The 18,991-nt window shown below is 36.0% G+C and overlaps 1 protein-coding gene across 1 annotated transcript in view; it reads right to left on the reverse strand.

The window, feature by feature from the left end:
* Nucleotides 1-18,991, reverse strand: part of LOC106869359 (pregnancy zone protein) — a 65,624-nt gene that overhangs the window by 37,362 nt on the left and 9,271 nt on the right. The window contains exons 5-16 of the mRNA XM_014915080.3: nucleotides 17,872-17,941; nucleotides 15,726-15,839; nucleotides 13,809-13,893; nucleotides 12,451-12,556; nucleotides 11,714-11,831; nucleotides 9,449-9,564; nucleotides 8,881-9,045; nucleotides 6,350-6,580; nucleotides 4,754-4,910; nucleotides 3,458-3,627; nucleotides 2,544-2,693; nucleotides 1,693-1,777 (exon numbers count right to left, since the gene is read on the reverse strand). Of these exons, the coding sequence (XP_014770566.2) occupies nucleotides 1,693-1,777; nucleotides 2,544-2,693; nucleotides 3,458-3,627; nucleotides 4,754-4,910; nucleotides 6,350-6,580; nucleotides 8,881-9,045; nucleotides 9,449-9,564; nucleotides 11,714-11,831; nucleotides 12,451-12,556; nucleotides 13,809-13,893; nucleotides 15,726-15,839; nucleotides 17,872-17,941 (1,567 nt within the window). The remainder of the gene's footprint in view (nucleotides 1-1,692; nucleotides 1,778-2,543; nucleotides 2,694-3,457; nucleotides 3,628-4,753; nucleotides 4,911-6,349; nucleotides 6,581-8,880; nucleotides 9,046-9,448; nucleotides 9,565-11,713; nucleotides 11,832-12,450; nucleotides 12,557-13,808; nucleotides 13,894-15,725; nucleotides 15,840-17,871; nucleotides 17,942-18,991) is intronic.

Raw genomic sequence — 18,991 nt, forward strand, 5'->3', positions numbered from 1 at the left:
ATATATTGCACTGACTAATTTATAGAACTATTTTAAATATTTTTTGGTGGGGAACATGGAAAATATTGATTATAATTAAAAATTAATTAAGACCTAGATCAGGGGTTCTCAAACATTTTTTTATCTATGGACCCCTTTGATTACCATTTTATCCTCATGGACCCCCCATAGCCATTCTATGTTTAAAAACAAATCTTATAGAAACTTCTTTCAAAATAACTATTTCGTTTTTCACACATTAACTCGTGTAAGTTGAACCATGTAAAATGTTAGAGAAAGAAACCTAGTGTTTTTTTTGCCATAAATACCAATACATACAGCTAAAGCAAAATTTTAACAGGGGCCTTTAAAATTTTATTACTCTTTTACTTGTTTCAGTCATTTGACTGTGGCCATGCTGGAGCACCGCTTTTAGTAGAGCAAATCGACCCCAGGACTTATTCTTTGTAAGCCTAGTACTTATTCTATCAGTCTCTTTTTGCTGAACCGCTAAGTTACGGGGACCTAAACACACCAGCATCGGTTGTCAAGCGATGTTGGGGGGGGAGGAACAAACACAGACACACAAACATACTCATACATACATATATATATACATATATATGACAGGCTTCTTTCAGTTTCCGTCTACCAAATCCACTCACAAGGTTTTGGTTGGCTTGAGGCTATAGTAGAAGACACTTGCCCAAGGTGCCACGCAGTGGGACTGAACCCGGAACCATGTGGTTGGTAAGCAAGCTACTTACCACACAGCCACTCCTACGCCTATTGTGGATCCCCAATTTACTATTTTATTGTGTCGACCCCAAAAGCCTTATATGGATCCTCATTGGCCATATGGACCCCAGTCGAGAACAACTAACCTAGATGAGAACATATCTAGTCATTATTGCCTGTATTTTTATACCTCACTGGAATGGTTTAAATAATATTATTCTTTTTGTTCTTTTGTCTTTTATGTTCTTGGATTTATAAGACCAGTTACCCAGTTTCCATGGCATATAAGGGACTGAGATCACAACATTCCCCTGAATGGGACACCGGCCCATTGCAGGATTCAAGGTTGGTAATTTTGAAGGGAGGTGACAAGCTTATTACATTGACCCCAGTACTTGACTGATTGATACTTTATTTTATTGACCGTGAAAGTAGACTTTAGCAGGGTTTAAACTCAGAATGTAATGAACCGGAAGCATTTTGTATTATGTTGCTAACAATTCTGCCAGTCACCAACTTAGGTAATTTAAATAATTAACTAATATTGTGGAGGAGAGTATTCAGAAAATATTTGTTGTTGTTGGCACTCTGTCGCTTACGACGTCAAGGGTTCCAGTTGATCCGATCAACGGAACAGCCTGCTCGTGAAATTAACATGCAAGTGGCTGAGCACTCCACAGACACGTGTACCCATAACGTAGTTCTCGGGGATATTCAGCGTGACACAGTGTGACAAGGCTGACCCTTTGAATTACAGGCACAACAGAAAACAGGAAGTAAGAGTGAGAGAAAGTTGTGGTGAAAGAGTACAGCAGGGTTCACCACCTAATTAAAAGCAAAGCAAAAAAGTAAGACACTGGAGTTCATATGAATGACAGAAGTTGGAAAGAATAACAGAGGGGAGTGATGGGTGAACTTATCAGCTGAATAAAAATAGTTATGGCTATATAAATAAATATGGAAAAGGAGTATTACCTGGGAAATTCATATAATTACAGTGATGTACCTTTCTTCTTTGACCAACTCGGAGAAGATTGTAGGCTGACATCTTCTCAAAAACCTACCCAAAGGAATATATTAAGCAGATTAAAATGGAACAAAAATAATGAAAATCTAATTTAACGGATAAAGGTATAACAAAAAAAAAAATTATGGCTATAAACTGAATTTTTAATGATTCTAAATGACTTCTTGGCCAAATAGTGTTGAGAAGCACTGATGATGTCAATTCCATTTGATCAAGGCTATATCCACCAAAGTAGAGGAAAGGAACAAAAAAATAAACGCAGGAGTGGCTGTGTGGTAAGTAGCTTGCTTACCAACCACATGGTTCCGGGTTCAATTCCACTGTATGGGCAAGTGTCTTCTACTATAGCCTCAGGCCGACCAAAGCCTTGTGAGTGGATTTGGTAGACGGAAACTGAAAGAAGCACGTCGTATATATGTGTGTATATATATATATGTATGTGTATGCGCGTGTGTATGTTGTGTATCTGTGTTTGTCCCCCAACATCACTTGACAACCGATGCTGGTGTGTTTAGGTCCCCGTAACTTAGCGGTTCGGCAAAAAGAGACCGATAGAATAAGTACTAGGCTTACAAAGAATAAGTCCTGGGGTCGATTTGATTCGACTAAAGGCGGTGCTCCAGCATGGCCGCAGTCAAATGACTGAAACAAGTAAAAGAGTCCTTTTTTATTTGTTATCATTCTCATTATATTATAAACAAAGGCTAAAGAACTACAACATCTGCAAAAATATTTATTACGATCTTTGAAAAGGAAAAAATTTATAAAAGAAAAGAAAATCAATTCTGAAAAATCTTACATTTTCTGGACTTATCTGATTGTTTCCACCAAGTATGTGTACACTTTTATCAACCATTGAAATTGCACATAGAGACTTTGCTGTAGCTTTAACACTCAGTTTGACATCAATTTTCGGTTGAGCAGAATCTTTATTGAACATCATGCTGACCTAAGAATAAAAGTTAAAAACATGAAATCATCCAATCTTTTTTTTTTTTGTCATGTCTGCATAATTTTATCTGATTTTGTAAATGAACAATCTGCTGAATTTATTTTAATGTCTTATCAATGTATACAGTGAAATTCTTTGCTCTAAGTGTCAAGAAGATACTCAGCAAAAAATGGAAACAATACTGAAAGCAGAAAAACTTGTAATAATAATAAGCTTACTGTATACATTGTGGAGGCGCAATGGCTCAGTGGTTAGGGCAGCGGACTCGCGGTTTCGATTCCCAGACCGGGCGTTGTGAGTGTTTATTGAGCAAAAACACCTAAAGCTCCACGAGGCTCCAGCAGGGGATGGTGGCGAACCCTGCTGTACTCTTTCACCACAACTTTCTCTCACTCTTACTACCTGTTTCTGTTGTGCCTGTAATTCAAAGGGTCAGCCTTGTCATACTGTGTCACACTGAATATCCCCGAGAACTACGTTAAGGGTACACGTGTCTGTGGAGTGCTCAGCCACTTGCACGTTAATTTCACGAGCAGGCTGTTCCGTTGATTGGATCGATTAGAACCCTTGACGTCGTAAGCAACAGAGTGCCAACAACAACTGTATACATTGCTCAGGTGCAAATTCTTGACTTCTTTAAAAATTAATTTCAAACTGTATATTTGTTTTAAAATATTGTCAGTTACGGATTAAATCTAACAAAAGCAAGAAAATTCAAAGAATTGAAAGAAATAGGAATAACTTTTTTTTTTTTTGCTTACCGGATTTGGGAAACAATTTTTAACTGGTATTTTGATACTGTCAGAAATAATTTCATTATCTGATCTGATGTAATACACAATGAGGGTTGAGTCAGGTCCAAGTTGATAAGGAATAGTTAGAGTTTGTTTGTAAATAGGTTTTGGCTTTTCAGAACTTTCCTCCTTTTCATCTGCAGAATGATAAAACATGGGAAGAAAATTTTCAAAAAGTCAAATGATTATGTATACATTTCTGCTTTTTTTTTTTTAATTTTAATTTTTTTGATTTTAATTTTTTTTAAATTTTTAATCCTTACTGGTGCCAGAGCTTAGAAAAGCTTGGGAACCATATCTCTATAATATAATTCAACCGCCAAAGAATAGCAACTAAATCAACCTCAAACCACACCCTACCACCTTAGAAAAAAAAAAGAAATTTGCTCAATCCCACCACTCACAAACTTTGTTTCCACATAACTTACTTTTCATTTTTTTTAGTGAAATTTTTCTGGAGATGATTTTTATATAGTGTAGTATTTGATTAAGTAGAAAAAAATTGAAAAATGTTTATTTTTTTGAGACTCATTCCTTCCACCCAACAGGACCTTGTTAAATGCATGTATTTTAAAGAAATTTTTCCAAGATACATTTTCAGGGGTGCAGATTACAATTATCATAACAAAATTTGATGTAAACTTTTTCTTGGTAAACAAAGTCAGTGAAGTATATTTCTGTACAACAATGTGTTCCTCAACTTTGTTTTTTCATAATTTTCTTAAATAAGTATATTTTTTTCATGACATTTTCTGGAGATACATTTTCAAGGGTGTAGGATATGATTATTTTGATAAAATTTGAAAGCAGTTTTAATTGTAATCTCACTTCTCAACCACATGGTCCACTGCATGGCACCTTGGACAAATGTCTTTCACTATAGAACAGGGTTCTTTCGGTTTTCATCTACCAAATCCACTCACAAGGCTTTGGTCAGCCTGGGATTATAATAAAAGACACTTGCCCAAGATGCCACATAGTAGGACTGAACTCAGAACCATGTGGTTGGAAAGCAACACAGCCATCCCTGTGCTTAAGCACACAGCCACACCTGTGCCTATTTAATTAAAACTAGTAATTATTTTATCAATCTCCAAAGAATGAACAACAGAAATTATCTCGGCAAGATTCAAACACAAGACATTCAAAGTTGCAAAGAGGCATTTTATCTGCCTCTCCTGCCAATTCTGAAATGCTCTGCATAATACTTATAATATAACTGGGAAAAAAAACTATGGAAAAAGAAAAATATAACATTTAAACCTGTTTCCTCATCTTGATTTTTTTCATTCATCTTTGAATTATTTTTTATATCTAAAGAAGCAACTTTCAGATCTGGTTCCTTGAATGAAACATGATGCAGAGTAGAATGATTATGATTTGTAGAATTTGATACCAAAGTTTTTCCATAAGATAAGACCTAGAACGACAGAAGAGAAAAATTATTATAGAAATTTTAATTATCTATTTAGCAAATGATAAAAAAAAAAAAAGAAATAATTGCTTTTTTAGTGTTTAAATTTTTTCCATGTTTTAAGTGTTCGGTTAAAAAAAGCTTGTTTTAATAAAAGAAATAGGTCTAGGTTTCAACCCACTGCACAGCTCTTTGATAATTATCTTTTGATATAGATCCTCAGACTGGCCTACATCTTGTGAGTTCCATTTGGCAGACAAAATTTTATACTTCTTTTATTTTTCAAAATGAAGATAAACAAAGTTCTTTTTTAATCTAAAATATACTCTCCTTCATTTTCTACAATGCTCTTCCATCTATCTGGTAGACTTGCAAGACACCTCTTCCAAAATTCACTTGTGCATCACGAAAAATACTCCTCCAGTACTATTCTGACCTTGTCTACAGACATTGGCTATTGGATTCATAGTCAATAGCCTGCCATCCATCACTATGTGGTGAACACAATCAATATCTTCCTTGGTGGTGGCAGTTGCAGGACATCTAGACCGTGGTTCATTTTCAAGACTCCCTTCCCCTCCTAAACTCAGTGTCATCCCTTAATGCAGCAACCTTGTCAGTACGAATGACCTTGGGGGCTAAACCCTTTTTATGCAGGTACTTGATAACACTACTATGCCAAATTTTGTCCATTTTCTAGAGAAGTTGCTACAAGTTACATTTGAAGTCTTCTTTGAATAGTCAGATATCAGTTTACTGGGAAAGAAACAATGCAGTTATTAATAAGAAGAACTGAAATTAATGCATGCAAGATTTCACAGATCTAGTATCACTCCTTCGTAGTCAGCCCACCTTTGTATGTAAAAATGAAGTGAAGTAAAGTATCAAGCCAGCAAAGGGATCACTATACCGTCTTTGACATTCTTGAAATAGCAGCCAAATTTCCTCATCTTCCCAAGCATCTTTAACCCATTAGCATTCATATTGCTCTATCAAATTTAATGCTTATTTATTCATATTGCTTTAAATTAATCATACATTGTCTTGAAGTTTTGAATTTTTGATGATATGGTTATTTATTTCTAAAATGACATTGTAGAGTAGGTGAGAGAGACCAGAAATGGCCAATTTAAATGCTAAAGGTTAAAAAAGAAAGCAACCATTTATTCTTACATAAACAGATCGTTACAGCAGGAACACTTTTCATCATGGGTCTCTCTCTTTCAGAATATGATAAAATCTTCTGTATATAATCAGAGCCGTCACTATATATTATCTGAACTGCTTTATTAGGACTGGCATGGTGCTAAGATGCAACTACATGTAAAGTGCCTGGTTCAATTCTCTCCTAACTGCACCACCTAATCAGCTCTAATTTAAGATATCACCATTAACACTGATAATAAAAGTAACAATTGCATACTAAAATAAGAAAACTGCTTCACCTGGTAATATATAGTCATAGGTTCTTGTGTTTTATCATAATTATAATAAAAAGCCAATTTAGTTTCATTGGTACATGGTAGTTTGTTGTATATTGGTTCAATAGAAATAAAACTGTTACTTAGTGAGTACCACTGATATAGGACAAATGTTTCCTCGGTACTGTACATGAAAGCTGCACTTGAATCTAGTTTCATTTCATCCAGTTTCATTTTGTCGGAAGTAGGAACTGCCTGGAAAATATAGAGCAAAAGTTGTTATTGAACTATGTTTCCAATGATAAGAACATGTTAAAAACATATCAAGGATAATTATTGGTAGTGATGCTCCAGCTTGGCCACAGTCCAATGACAAGCTGAAACTAGTGAGAAAATATAAGAGAAAGAAAATATGGTGTTTTCTGTATTATTTTTTTCATATCAAACATTGTTCAATTTGTATTCAGTTAGTATTCTCTAAAATGTATAAACATCATTCTGACGCATAGATGTATGCATAGCTGTGTGATTAACAAGCTCAATTTGAAATCAGGTGATTTAGGGGTCAATCCCACTGTATGGCACCTTAGGTAAGTATCTTTTACTACAGTCCTAGGCGGACCAATGTCTTATGAGTGAATGTAGTCAATGGAAACTGTATGGAAGCTCGTCATATAGGTGTGTGTATTTGTGTGTATGTATATGGCTGTGTGAGTGTTTGTATGTGCACGTACATGTGTGTGTGTATGCATGTGATTGTGTACACCCATGTTTGTGTGAGTGTGTGTTTGTGTACATAGCCCTACTGCACTGCTTGACAACTGCTGTTGATTTGTTGATGTCTTCATAACTTAGCAGTTTTGGAAAAGATACCGACAGAACAGGTATCAAGCTTAATAATCTAAATACTGATTTTTAGTTGATTTATCCAACTAAATCCTTCAAGGTGGTATCCTAGCATTGCTGAAATTCAATGACTGAAACAGGTAAAAGATAACAGATATTGGTCTCTAACTTAGAATTTGACCATCTCAACACCCAAAATTACCTCTATTAAATGGCTAAAATTAATATAGGTGCAGGCATGGCTATGTTAAGAAGTTCGCTTCTCAACTATGTGGTTGAGTCCCACTGTTCAGTCCCACTGCATGGCACCTTGGGGCTCATGTCTTCTGCTACAGACCTAGACTAACCAATGCCTTGAACTGTGAATGTTGTTAGTGTTGATGTCACCTGTTTGAGTTCCATATTGAGATATACAATATCAGAAAGCAAAGGGCCTCCAAGAAAAAAATTTTGCAAGGTGTAACAAAGCTACCTTCAGGCCCTAAGACAGGAAGGGGTCATGAGATTTCTTTTCATTTTTTTATTTTTCTATTTTAGTTATTTTAGGGAGGAGCCTGTCAGATATTCAAGGGTTCTTTCCATGATTCTCTGGACCCCAGACAAAATATATAAAATGAAACCCCTCCCTTATAGACTCTACCTTGAGTGAAAGCTAGACAAATTAAATCAAATAAACTAGTCTCATTAAACCAAAACTTATGTAGATTTTCAAAGCACTATAAGCTGCATGGTTCAGTGGTTAGGGCGTTGGGCTCACAATCATGAGGTAGTAAGTTCAATTCCTGGACCAAGCTGTGTGTTGTGCTCTTGGGCAAGACACTTTATTTCACATTGCTCCTGTTCACTCAGCTGCAGAAATGAGTTGCAATGTCACTGGTGCCAAGCTGTATCAGCCTTTGCCTTTCACCTGAATAATATTGGTGGTGAGTCGAGGGGAAGCTGGTATGCATCAGTGACTGCTGGTCTTCCATAAAACAACTTTGCCCAATTTTGTGCCTCAGAAGGTAATCCAATGGTCATTCATGACTGAAGGGAGTCTTTAAAGGCTGCAAGTACAAGACTCTTCCACAAATAAGATGCCAGTTCATTGCAGTGCTGCTGGTACTCATTTTTTGTGTACCTGAGCAATGTGAAATTAAGTACCTTAAGTACACAAAGTGTTACCCAGTCCAGGTACTGAATCCATGACCTGGTGGTGGTTAGCCAACTACCCTAAATGCTAAGAAATGTGTTGAAAATAAGGAGCAATTTGTTATTAATTTCTTTTCTGCCTAAAGGTGCTTGCAAGTCACACACATGCACACACCCATCTTAAAATGTACTACTCGTGGCTATGTGGTTAAGAAGCTCACTTTGTAATCACGTGGTTTCAGGTTCAGTCCCACTGCACAGCACCTTAGACAAATATCTTCTAGCATAGCTTCAGGCTTACCAAAGCCTTGTGAGTGAATTTGGTAGGCAGAAACTATGTATAAAGCCCATGATGTGTGTGTGTGTGTGTGTGTGTGTGTGTGTATACCCTGATACCTCTGCTTGACAGCCAGTGTTGGTTTGATTACATCCCCATAACATAGAGGTTCAGCGAAAGTACCAAACTTTAAAAAAAGTAAGTATTGAGGGTGATTTATTCAACTAAACACCTTCAAGGCAGTACCACAACATGGCTACTGTCCTATGACTGAAACAAGTATAAGATAATTGATACAAACCTTGATTCTTAATCTCTTAACACTGGACTTCTGAGCAGGTATTAAAGCATTTATCATGCCATCGTTATCAGTGATATAATTGTTTAAAGTTCCATTAGTATCTTGTATCTGAACCTCAATGTCAATGTTAGGTACAGGCTTTTTATCTGGAGTGGTTACAATGATCTGAAGAAAAGAACAAAAAAAAATTTAAGAAAAAAACAAAAATAACAAACAAAACAAATCATAAAACGACTTTGACACAATATTTCTGTATAAGCCCTGAAGAAAGCAATTCACCTATATGATGCTAGTTTTTGCATGATATTAGTTCTGTATACATTATATTCTGAGTGAACTCTGAATATTATCATGTGAACATATCAGGATATGTAATGGTTTTGTGGTTTAGGTTTTTACCAGCAGTTGTATAAATGAAGACAGCATGGGCACTTCCTATTCTTAAAAATTTCTTAAACTGGAAAAGATACAAAGAGAAAAAAGTATTGGGAAGCTACCATCTGCTTTATATTTGCATCTAATCAAGTTGCTTGAAAACAAAATTATAAAAATCATAAAATTTACTTACTTTCAAATATTGTGGGAAGCCAGGTTTGAAATATTCTTTTGCATAAGGATGCGCTTCTAATTCATAGTTTTGTAATTTAATGGAAAGCTCATCGTTCTTCTCAGTTTTGGTAATACCTTAGAATAAAACATTAGAAATCTTGAATGAAATTAAACACAAATTATTTTATGACAGAACTTCATGTAATAAAAATAGCAGCCACTGTCTCAGTCAGGTGCCAATAAAACCCCTACATCTGACTTCTCCAGGAAAATCTACGGCACTCCATCAAGTCTTCCAGTAGTCTCTTTTATATATATATATATATATATATATATATATATATATATATATATCATCATCATCGTTTAACGTCCGCTCTCCATGCTAGCATGGGTTGGACGATTTGACTGAGGACTGGTGAAACCGGATGGCAACACCAGGCTCCAGTCTGATTTGTCAGAGTTTCTACAGCTGGATGCCCTTCCTAACGCCAACCACTCAGAGAGTGTAGTGGGTGCTTTTACGTGTCACCCGCACGAAAACGACCATGCTCGAAATGGTGTCTTTTATGTGCCACCCGCACAAGCCAGTCCAGCGGCACTGGCAACGATCTCGCTCGAAAATCCTACGGGAGCCATTGCGTTTATGTGTACCCTTGGCTAGATACCATGTAATGGTCGTAGACAAGCATTATCATCATACAAGAAGACTGTTCATTTCCAGTCATCTGCGAAAACTAGCTTAGCTATGGGAAAATATTACTGTGTGTGGAAACATGTAAGAGTTAGAAATATGAAGGGCATCCAGCCTTAAAATATCTGCCTCAACAAATTTTGTCTGACCCATACTAGCTTCACAATCTTAGTATGCATACCTTATAAGTATTTCCTCCTATGTTCTATATACTCTGGGAACTCATTAAAGCCCTTTTCGGGGCTACTTTATTTGAATTCTTACTATCGGGTAACTAATTTCATGTCATTACATAACTGACTTCACAGTTTGGGTATTCGTAACTTATTGAGAATTCCTAAAAACAAGATCCAGTGTAAGACAGTTTGGTATTCTCTGTAAATGCATAAAAACCATTTTAAGGACTATATACTTTGGATTGTTGTTACTGGATTAGCAGTAGAGAACGGAACCAAGGGATAAGCCCTGCTTTCCCGGGAATTACCGGGAACGTCAGCTAGTATATATATATATATATATATATATATATATATATATATATATATATATACACAGACAGGCAGGCAGTCAAACAGACAGATAAATAGATAGATAGATAGACAAACAGACAGACAGGTAGGTAGGTAGGTAGATAGCTAGCTAGATAGATAGATAGATAGATAGATAGATAGATAGATAGATGGCTGGCTAGGTTGATGGATGGATAGATACACACACACACATACATACATACACACACACACATACATACATACACATATGTAAAAACATAGATATATAGGCGCAGGAGTGGTTGTGTGGTAAGTAGCTTGCTTACCAACCATATGGTTCCGGGTTTCAGTCCCACTGCATGGCACCTTGGGCAAGTGTCATCTACTATACCCTTGGGCCAACCAAAGCCTTGTGAATGGATTTGGTAGACGGAAACTGAAAGAAGCCCGTCGTATATATGCATGCATATATATGTATGTGTGTTATTTCTTTACTACCCACAAGGGGCTACACACAGAGGGGACAAACAAGGACAGACAAACGGATTAAGTCGATTATATCGACCCCAGTGTGTAACTGGTACTTATTTAATCGACCCCGAAAGGATGAAAGGCAAAGTCGACCTCGGTGGAATTTGAACTCAGAACGTAGTGGCAGACGAAATACCGCTAAGCATTTTGCCCGCTGTGCTAACGTTTCTGCCAGTTCGCCGCCTTGCATATACATATATATGTATGTGTGTGTATATGTTTGTGTGTCTGTGTTTGTCCCCCCCCCCCCGCCAACATCACTTGACAACCGATGCTGGTGTGTTTACGTCCCTGTAATCTAGAGGTTTGGCAAAAGAGACTGATAGAATAAGTACTAGGCTTACAAAGAATAAGTACTGGGGTCAATTTGCTTGACTAAAGGTGGTGCTCCAGCATGGCCACAGTCAAATGACTGAAACAATTAAAAGAGCAAAAAGAGAGAGTATATGCATACACTTGCACATGCACTAGTTTATGTGTACATTACATCCTTAACCAAAAATAGTCAGCAATATTTTAAATGCATAATCTTATACACAATAAACAATATAAAACTGTAAAATCTTACCAGTTCCTTCTTCAACAATGGTAGCATGCACATGTAAGAAAACATGCCACAGAGAATATGAAGTATTTCTCAATTGAAGTTGGTCACTGTTAGCAGAATATTTTTTACATCCAGTGATCTAGAAATTATAAAGAGAAAATCTAAATTAATAAAACATCATAATTGTGTTTCCCTTACCATTGCATTGCAACACCCAGACCTAAAATATAACAAAATATTTGGTAAAATTGAAAAAAGTTAGTTGCCTTCATTTTGACACACCCCGTATAGACCTGCTACAGAATTAACAGCTAAAATATGTTAAATATTCAAAGCTGTCTACATCCACCTGATTTAGGCCTAACAGTAGTGGCCTCAAACAGTTTCATAGTGGCAGTTAAAGTAGTGTAAATGACTACCAGTAAGAGTGTAATAACACTTGAAACAATTGTTTGACCAAGCCCTCTTTTACTGTCTGTGATGAGGTTTCATATATATGACATGTTTATAACTGTCTAATATATCTAATAAATATAATTGATTCATTCATGTAGCAATGGTTAAAATTTATGGGTATACCCCAAAGTAAAGTTTAGAATGAAAAATAAACACTACTGACACATACACAATTAATGGTGCTTGACTAGATTGTAGAGACATAAGCTAATAGAAGAAAGAATATGATTATGTTTTGAACAAACACAAGAAAATGGCAAAATAATGCTATAAGGAAATAAGTAAAAGGAAAAAATTCTTACATATTCATTGAATGTAAAGCATGGCCTTTTATGATTCATTTCATATAAACCTACGATGCAGATTGTACCATTGAGTTTTCCATAGACAGGTTTCCCATAGGTATACCTAATAAAAACAAAAACAAAAGTAATTTAGTCAAATATTTTTTAAACATTTACCAAGATGCAAGCATAGCTGTTTGTTTAGTTAAGATGTATACTTTACAACCATGTAGCCTGTGATTTTGTCCCATTGTACAGTAACTTGGGTTAAGTATCTTCCATTATAGTCCTATGCACTGAGTGAATTTGGTAGATGAAACAGTAGAAAGTCTATTGCACGCATGTGCATGTGTATGTGCATGTGTATGTGCATGTGTGAATGTTGCTTTTCTACACTAGTCACCACTTGAGTGAGACAGTGGTAATATTGACATTGTTCATATTCTGACCAATCACTCAGTGCTTTTGAAATCCTCTGGAATTAAACGTACCTTTACTTGAAAAACAGATAAGGATTAAGGAGAGTATTTAGTTGTAAATCTTGCCTCACAGAGTGTGCTGGGTGCTTTTCATGTGGCACCAGCAAATATATAAATATATATAATAAGGAGGACTTTCAGCCATGTGGGGCACAGCAACCTCATTGTATTGGAGCCATGATAAAATGCACTCAATACATTCTGTGAGGTGGTTGATGTTAGGAACAGTATCTGGTGACTGGTCATATAAACCATCTCAAAAATGGAACATAGGGCAAAGCATGGTTTTAAACTGCAAGACAGGACACTAACACCAAAGAAGAACTGGCTTGAATCATAACAACATAAGACCTAGTCAACCTATAGCAGCATGATGATAATGGTGACATCATCATGCTGCTGTAGATTGCGTGTGTGTGTGAAAGAGAGAGAGAGAGAGAGAGAGAGTGTGTGTGTGTGTGTGTGCATATATGTATGGTTTGGATCTACCTTACATGTACTGTCTGCCAGAAAACATGTATAAATTGCTCAAGTTCATCTAAGTGCATGAGGGTGTACAGACAAAATTGTTAGAATTATCTGGAACACCCAAGAACAAGAAATCGGAATTTCTATGAATGTTGAATCTGCTACAAGCAGTGTAAGTCACTGGCAGGATTCAAGAGCCATTGTCATTCCCACAACATGTAATGCTGTGATACACTTTATTTAGTCAGCCATTGTCATACTAATCTAAAAAGTCATGTATGCATGTATGTCTGTATGCATGTATGTATGTATGTATGTATGTATGTATGTATACCATACACATGCATACACAAACCACACACACACATACATACACTCACACACATGCACACATACATATAGATATATATCAGATAAAAGTACTCTTACTTTGCACAGATCTCAACATCAACAGTCTCAGAAACAAAGCTCAGGTAAGGTGGCATGTTAAGTTTTAATTCAAATTTTGGAAGCACTGAAATTTAAACGATATGACAAGGAAAAGATAAAGTAAAAGAATATATAAAAATTTTGATAAAACAATTAGCCTATATCAGATTATATACTCTGCATGCTGCTTCTCAAATACATATGACACAATATTCTACACTGAAAAAAAAAAACTAGCTCAAATAATTTTTTTTTTGTCAATTTCTTTGATGAATATTCATTATTATTATACAATGACTTTGTTTGTTAAAGGTACAACAGTCCAGCCATTTTACTCTCCAGCCGTTTTCAGTTATCTGTCATTCTTGGAAAGGGTTTCAGTGAAAATTCTTTGTATGAACAACAGAATGAGAACCATCTACCCAACAAACCGAATAAAGGGTGAAATTTTCTGAGAACATTATCAGATATTCCAGGTATGTAATAAAAGCAAAAGGATGTAATAGCTGAAATGTTGGGACTATAAGAATCAAGATGATGACACTAGTCTAAATGTATAATAATAATAATAATAATAATGATGATGATGATGATGATGATTATAATGATAATAATGATAATAATAATAATAATTAAGGAGAGTATTGTCTCTTTGAGTCACAAGAGAAGGCACTACTTGAAACCTTTGGTGATTTGTTATTGCCTGCTTTCAAGTAAAGAACAACCAGTAATTAAGAACTATCTGGGAGTCTTTCAGAATAACAATAGTAGTAGTAGTATTGTAGTAGTAGTAGTAGTAGTAGTAGTAGTAGTAGTAGTAGTAGTAGTAGTAGTAGTAGTAGTAGTACCCAATATCTCGCTTATTTCTATTTAAAATATTATTTTGAAATGTTATTTTTAAATGTTATTTTGATCATTCCAGCGTGTTTCTAAGGCTGTTTTATGCTAGAAATTAAAGTTTCATTAAAAAAAAATTCCAGTTAATAGAATTATGGGAGGTAATGGGTTAAAACACTAGTAGTACTAAGAAGATTTGTTTCAGCTATAGTCTCTTCCATGAAGAGACAAAATTCAGTCAACAACATTTACTCCAGTACTTCACAAGTACATTATGTTAATGACTTTGGCTGAACTTTAGCTTAATTCTAACTCAGAAACATAAAGGAATGCAATTAAATACCACAAATTCAAACAAATATTTAAATCACAGCACAGTCAATTTTGCATTTCAGCTTGCTGAAGTTTATGATAGTCCTGATTATAAGACACATAAAAATCTGAATCAAAAACAGCAAATGTACAAATATTTATTTTTCAGATTTCTCTTTAGAGGCTTTTATTGATACTTATAGTTTTTTTAACGATATTAGTTCATTAATAAACTCGCCATTATCATCAGCATCGAATGTGTGCCTCTTCACCTTGACATGGGTTGGACAGTTTGATAGGATCCAACAAACTAAAGGACCATATTGTGCTCCAATGTCTATTTTGGCTCAGTTTCTATAGCCAGATACCCTTCCTAATGCCAACCACTTTACAGAGCATGCTAGGTGCTATTTTCATAGCACCAACACTAATGAGGTAGCCTTGCAGCTTGAAAGATTAAAGGACCTATGCGGGTTTGTTAAAAAAGTAATTGATAAAAAAATACTGACATAGTAATTAAATATCACACTTCCAATTATTATTATTATTATTATTATTTATATTTCAATATTATATCACATTATCAACCATATTAATTAATTACCCAAAAGAAAAGCATGATTTTGAAGAATTTAGTTCAGAAAACCACTTGTTAATATTTTTTTTTTTTAGGTTTATAACATGAGACAAAAACTATTCAAGAAGGTATGTAAGTAGTTACCAAAAGTTAATAAAATGCTGATGAAATTTAGAGAAAAGAGATGTTACCATATTCGTCTACTTTGAATTTTTTCGTCCTTTTCTGTCCATTTGCTTCAATGTTTATAAACCACTCTCCAAGAATAGGGTCATCTGAAAGCTGCATCTCCAAAGAAAGTAAACCTGTGAGAATGAATAGAAAATTAAATATTAACAAGGTATATTTTCACACCACTCTCTCTCTCTCTCTCTTTCTTTTCTCTCACAATTACAGTGGTTAGTACAACAGCAATGGTTATTATTAATGTGGAGGTGCAATGGCCCAGTGGTTAGGGCAGTGGACTCGCGGTCATAGGATCGCGGTTTCGATTCCCAGACCGGGCGTTGTGAGTGTTTATTGAGCGAAAACACCTAAAGCTCCACAAGGCTCCGGCAGGGGATGGTGGTGAACCCTGCTGTACTCTTTCACCACAACTTTCTCTCACTCTTTCTTCCTGTTTCTGTTGTACCTGTAATTCAAAGGGTCAGCCTTGTCACACTGTGTCACGCTGAATATCCCCGAGAACTACCTTAAGGGTACACGTGTCTGTGGAGTGCTCAGCCACTTGCACGTTAATTTCACGAGCATGCTGTTCCGTTGATCGGATCAACTGGAACCCTCGACGTCGTAAGCGACGGAGTGCCAACACACACATTATTAATGTACTAACCATTGCTATCTCCACCACTAACTCACCTCCTCCACTCTGTCCACCTCCCTCTATCTTCTCTCATACCTTTCTATTTACCTTAGTAATCTCCCTCTGCCACTGAATTAGACACTTTCTCTCCCTCAAATAATTGCCATTCCTTTTCTTACCATCTCAACTTCCAGTAATTCTATAGCTATTATCCCTAAAATTTTACGCCTATACACAAATCCAACACAACTGACTACCCTTCAATTACTATCTATCCGACCCCTATCATTCACCTCCCAACTCTCCACCTCTACCACTACCTCCCTTAATACCCTCAATATCAACACCCTCCTTCTTCCTGAACAAGCTCTCTTATCTCCTCTCACCATTCTCTGTCTTGAAGAATTTTGAGTTGAATATATTGAACCCAGTACTTATTTCTCAAAGCCTGGTACTTATTCTATCAGTCACTATTGCTGAAACACTAAGTTACAGGGATGTAAGCACACCAATACCGGTTGTCAGGCGAGGGACAAGCACAGACACAAACGCATACACACATAGATGTGCGTGTATATATGTATATATATATATTCTTTTATTTGTTTCAGTCATTTGACTTTGACCACGCTGGAGCACTGCCTTTAGTTGAACAAATCGACCCCAGGACTTATTCTTTAGAAGCCTAGTACTTATTCTATCAGTCTCTTTTGCCGAACTGCTAAGTTACAGGGACGTAAACACCAGCATCAGTTGTCAAACGATGGTGGGGGGGACAAACACAGACACATAAACATACACACACACATACACGTATATATACAATGGGTTTCTTTCAGTTTTTGTCTACCAAATCCACTCACAAGGCTTTGGTTGGCCCAAGGCTATAGTGGAAGACACTTGCCCAAGGTGCCATGCAGTGGGACTGAACCCGGAACCATGTGGTTGGTAAGCAAGCCACTTACCACACAGCCACTCCTGTGCCTGCACACCTACTCCTGTGCCTGCACAGCCACTCCTATGCCTACACAGCCACTGACAGACTTCTTTCAGTTTCTGAGCACCAAATCCACTCACAAGGCTTTAGTTGCCCAAAGCTATAGTGAAAGACACCTACCAAAGGTGCCACACAAAGGACTGAACCTGGAACCATGTAGTCGGAAAGCAAGCTTCTTACCATACTGCTATGTCTGCACCTATATTCAACTTCTCAAAATTTCTCTGAGAAGCCTTTTTCCTTGAAGAGGCCCTGTATCTATCCACTTACTCACTCACTCACTCCCACTCTTGCTTGATGAGGCTGGGGTCATCCCTGGTTAATGGTCTCAGAGACGTCATCATGTATAGAACCAGCCAAGTTCACCAGGGTCTTCCATGTCTGACAGTACTGTGCAAGCCCCTCTGCATCCTCCAAGACAATGTCAAGTCTCTGGAAGATCTTCCTTAATCACATTCAACGATTTAGTGTGGGGCCTGCCACTGTATCTATACAGAAAAAAAATTAACTTAATGCTTGCAAAAGATATTCTGCTTACCATCGACATACTGGTCCAACCACTGAACAATTCGTGTACCTTTAGGGTCTGTGATAAATACTTTTTCAATCTAGACAAATAGAAATAGTATATGAGCTTCTGTATATCATATGCATATGTAGATATGGCATTACATCGAGAATTTAGGTTAATGGCAAAATTTAAAATTTAGATAAATAATTAGTAAAAAAAACATTAAAACTTCTGTTTTATATATTATTTAATTCTCTAATATTTGATATTTTCATTCCCTAACTATTAATTCATATAAAAACATGTGCCACTATGCAACTCCTTAAAATATTCACTACAAAAGGAGTTTTTTAGAATATGTGCCTTTATAATGTGCCACTAAAAATAACCTCCATTGTAATATGTACCACAAAAGACCCCCATTGCAATATGTACCAAGTGGCACACCTAAATAATATACATAAGGCAAAAAAAAGAAAAAAATTCAACCAAAATCAAAATTGTTCTAAAGAGAAACCATGTAAACCAAATAATGTATGTATATATGTATCTATGCATGCGCGCGTGCGCGTGTGTGTGTGTATTATGTTATATTCAAGTCAATGCAAAGCTATGGTAGAAGATACATGCACAAGGTGTCATACAATAGATCTTGGAACTGTGTGATTATGAAGTGTACTTCTTAAATGCACATACATAAATGCACTAATATATGTTCGATGACTACTAACCTATGAATAATTGTGAATCCAGATCTAATGCCAAGATTTTAGTGTGTTTAGGGAAAAGATATTGTGGTTACCAAATTGCTGCAGCTATGTAAAACTTGAAGTTATATGTAGCTTATTACCAAATGCTACATATAACTACAATAACTAAATACCCACAGTATTTGTATGTATCTCAGTTTACTTGGTTCACTTAGCCATCAGGAACAGTCTTCATGCATGTAGTCTAAAGAACAACTAAATGTGATTCCCAAATTTATTGTTCTAAGTTAAACTATTTATCACACAAGAGTACAAAGAATAAAATCGTATGTTTTTTTTTATACAACTTATATTCATTGCTTTTATTGTGTCGTTGCTTTTATTGATAAATTGACATATAAAAAGTAGAACTAAATTGAAGAAAAAAATAAATCAGC

This window comes from Octopus bimaculoides, chromosome 6 (assembly GCF_046866305.1).
Source record: "Octopus bimaculoides isolate indiv1 chromosome 6, ASM4686630v1, whole genome shotgun sequence".
Lineage (NCBI taxonomy): Eukaryota > Metazoa > Mollusca > Cephalopoda > Octopoda > Octopodidae > Octopus > Octopus bimaculoides.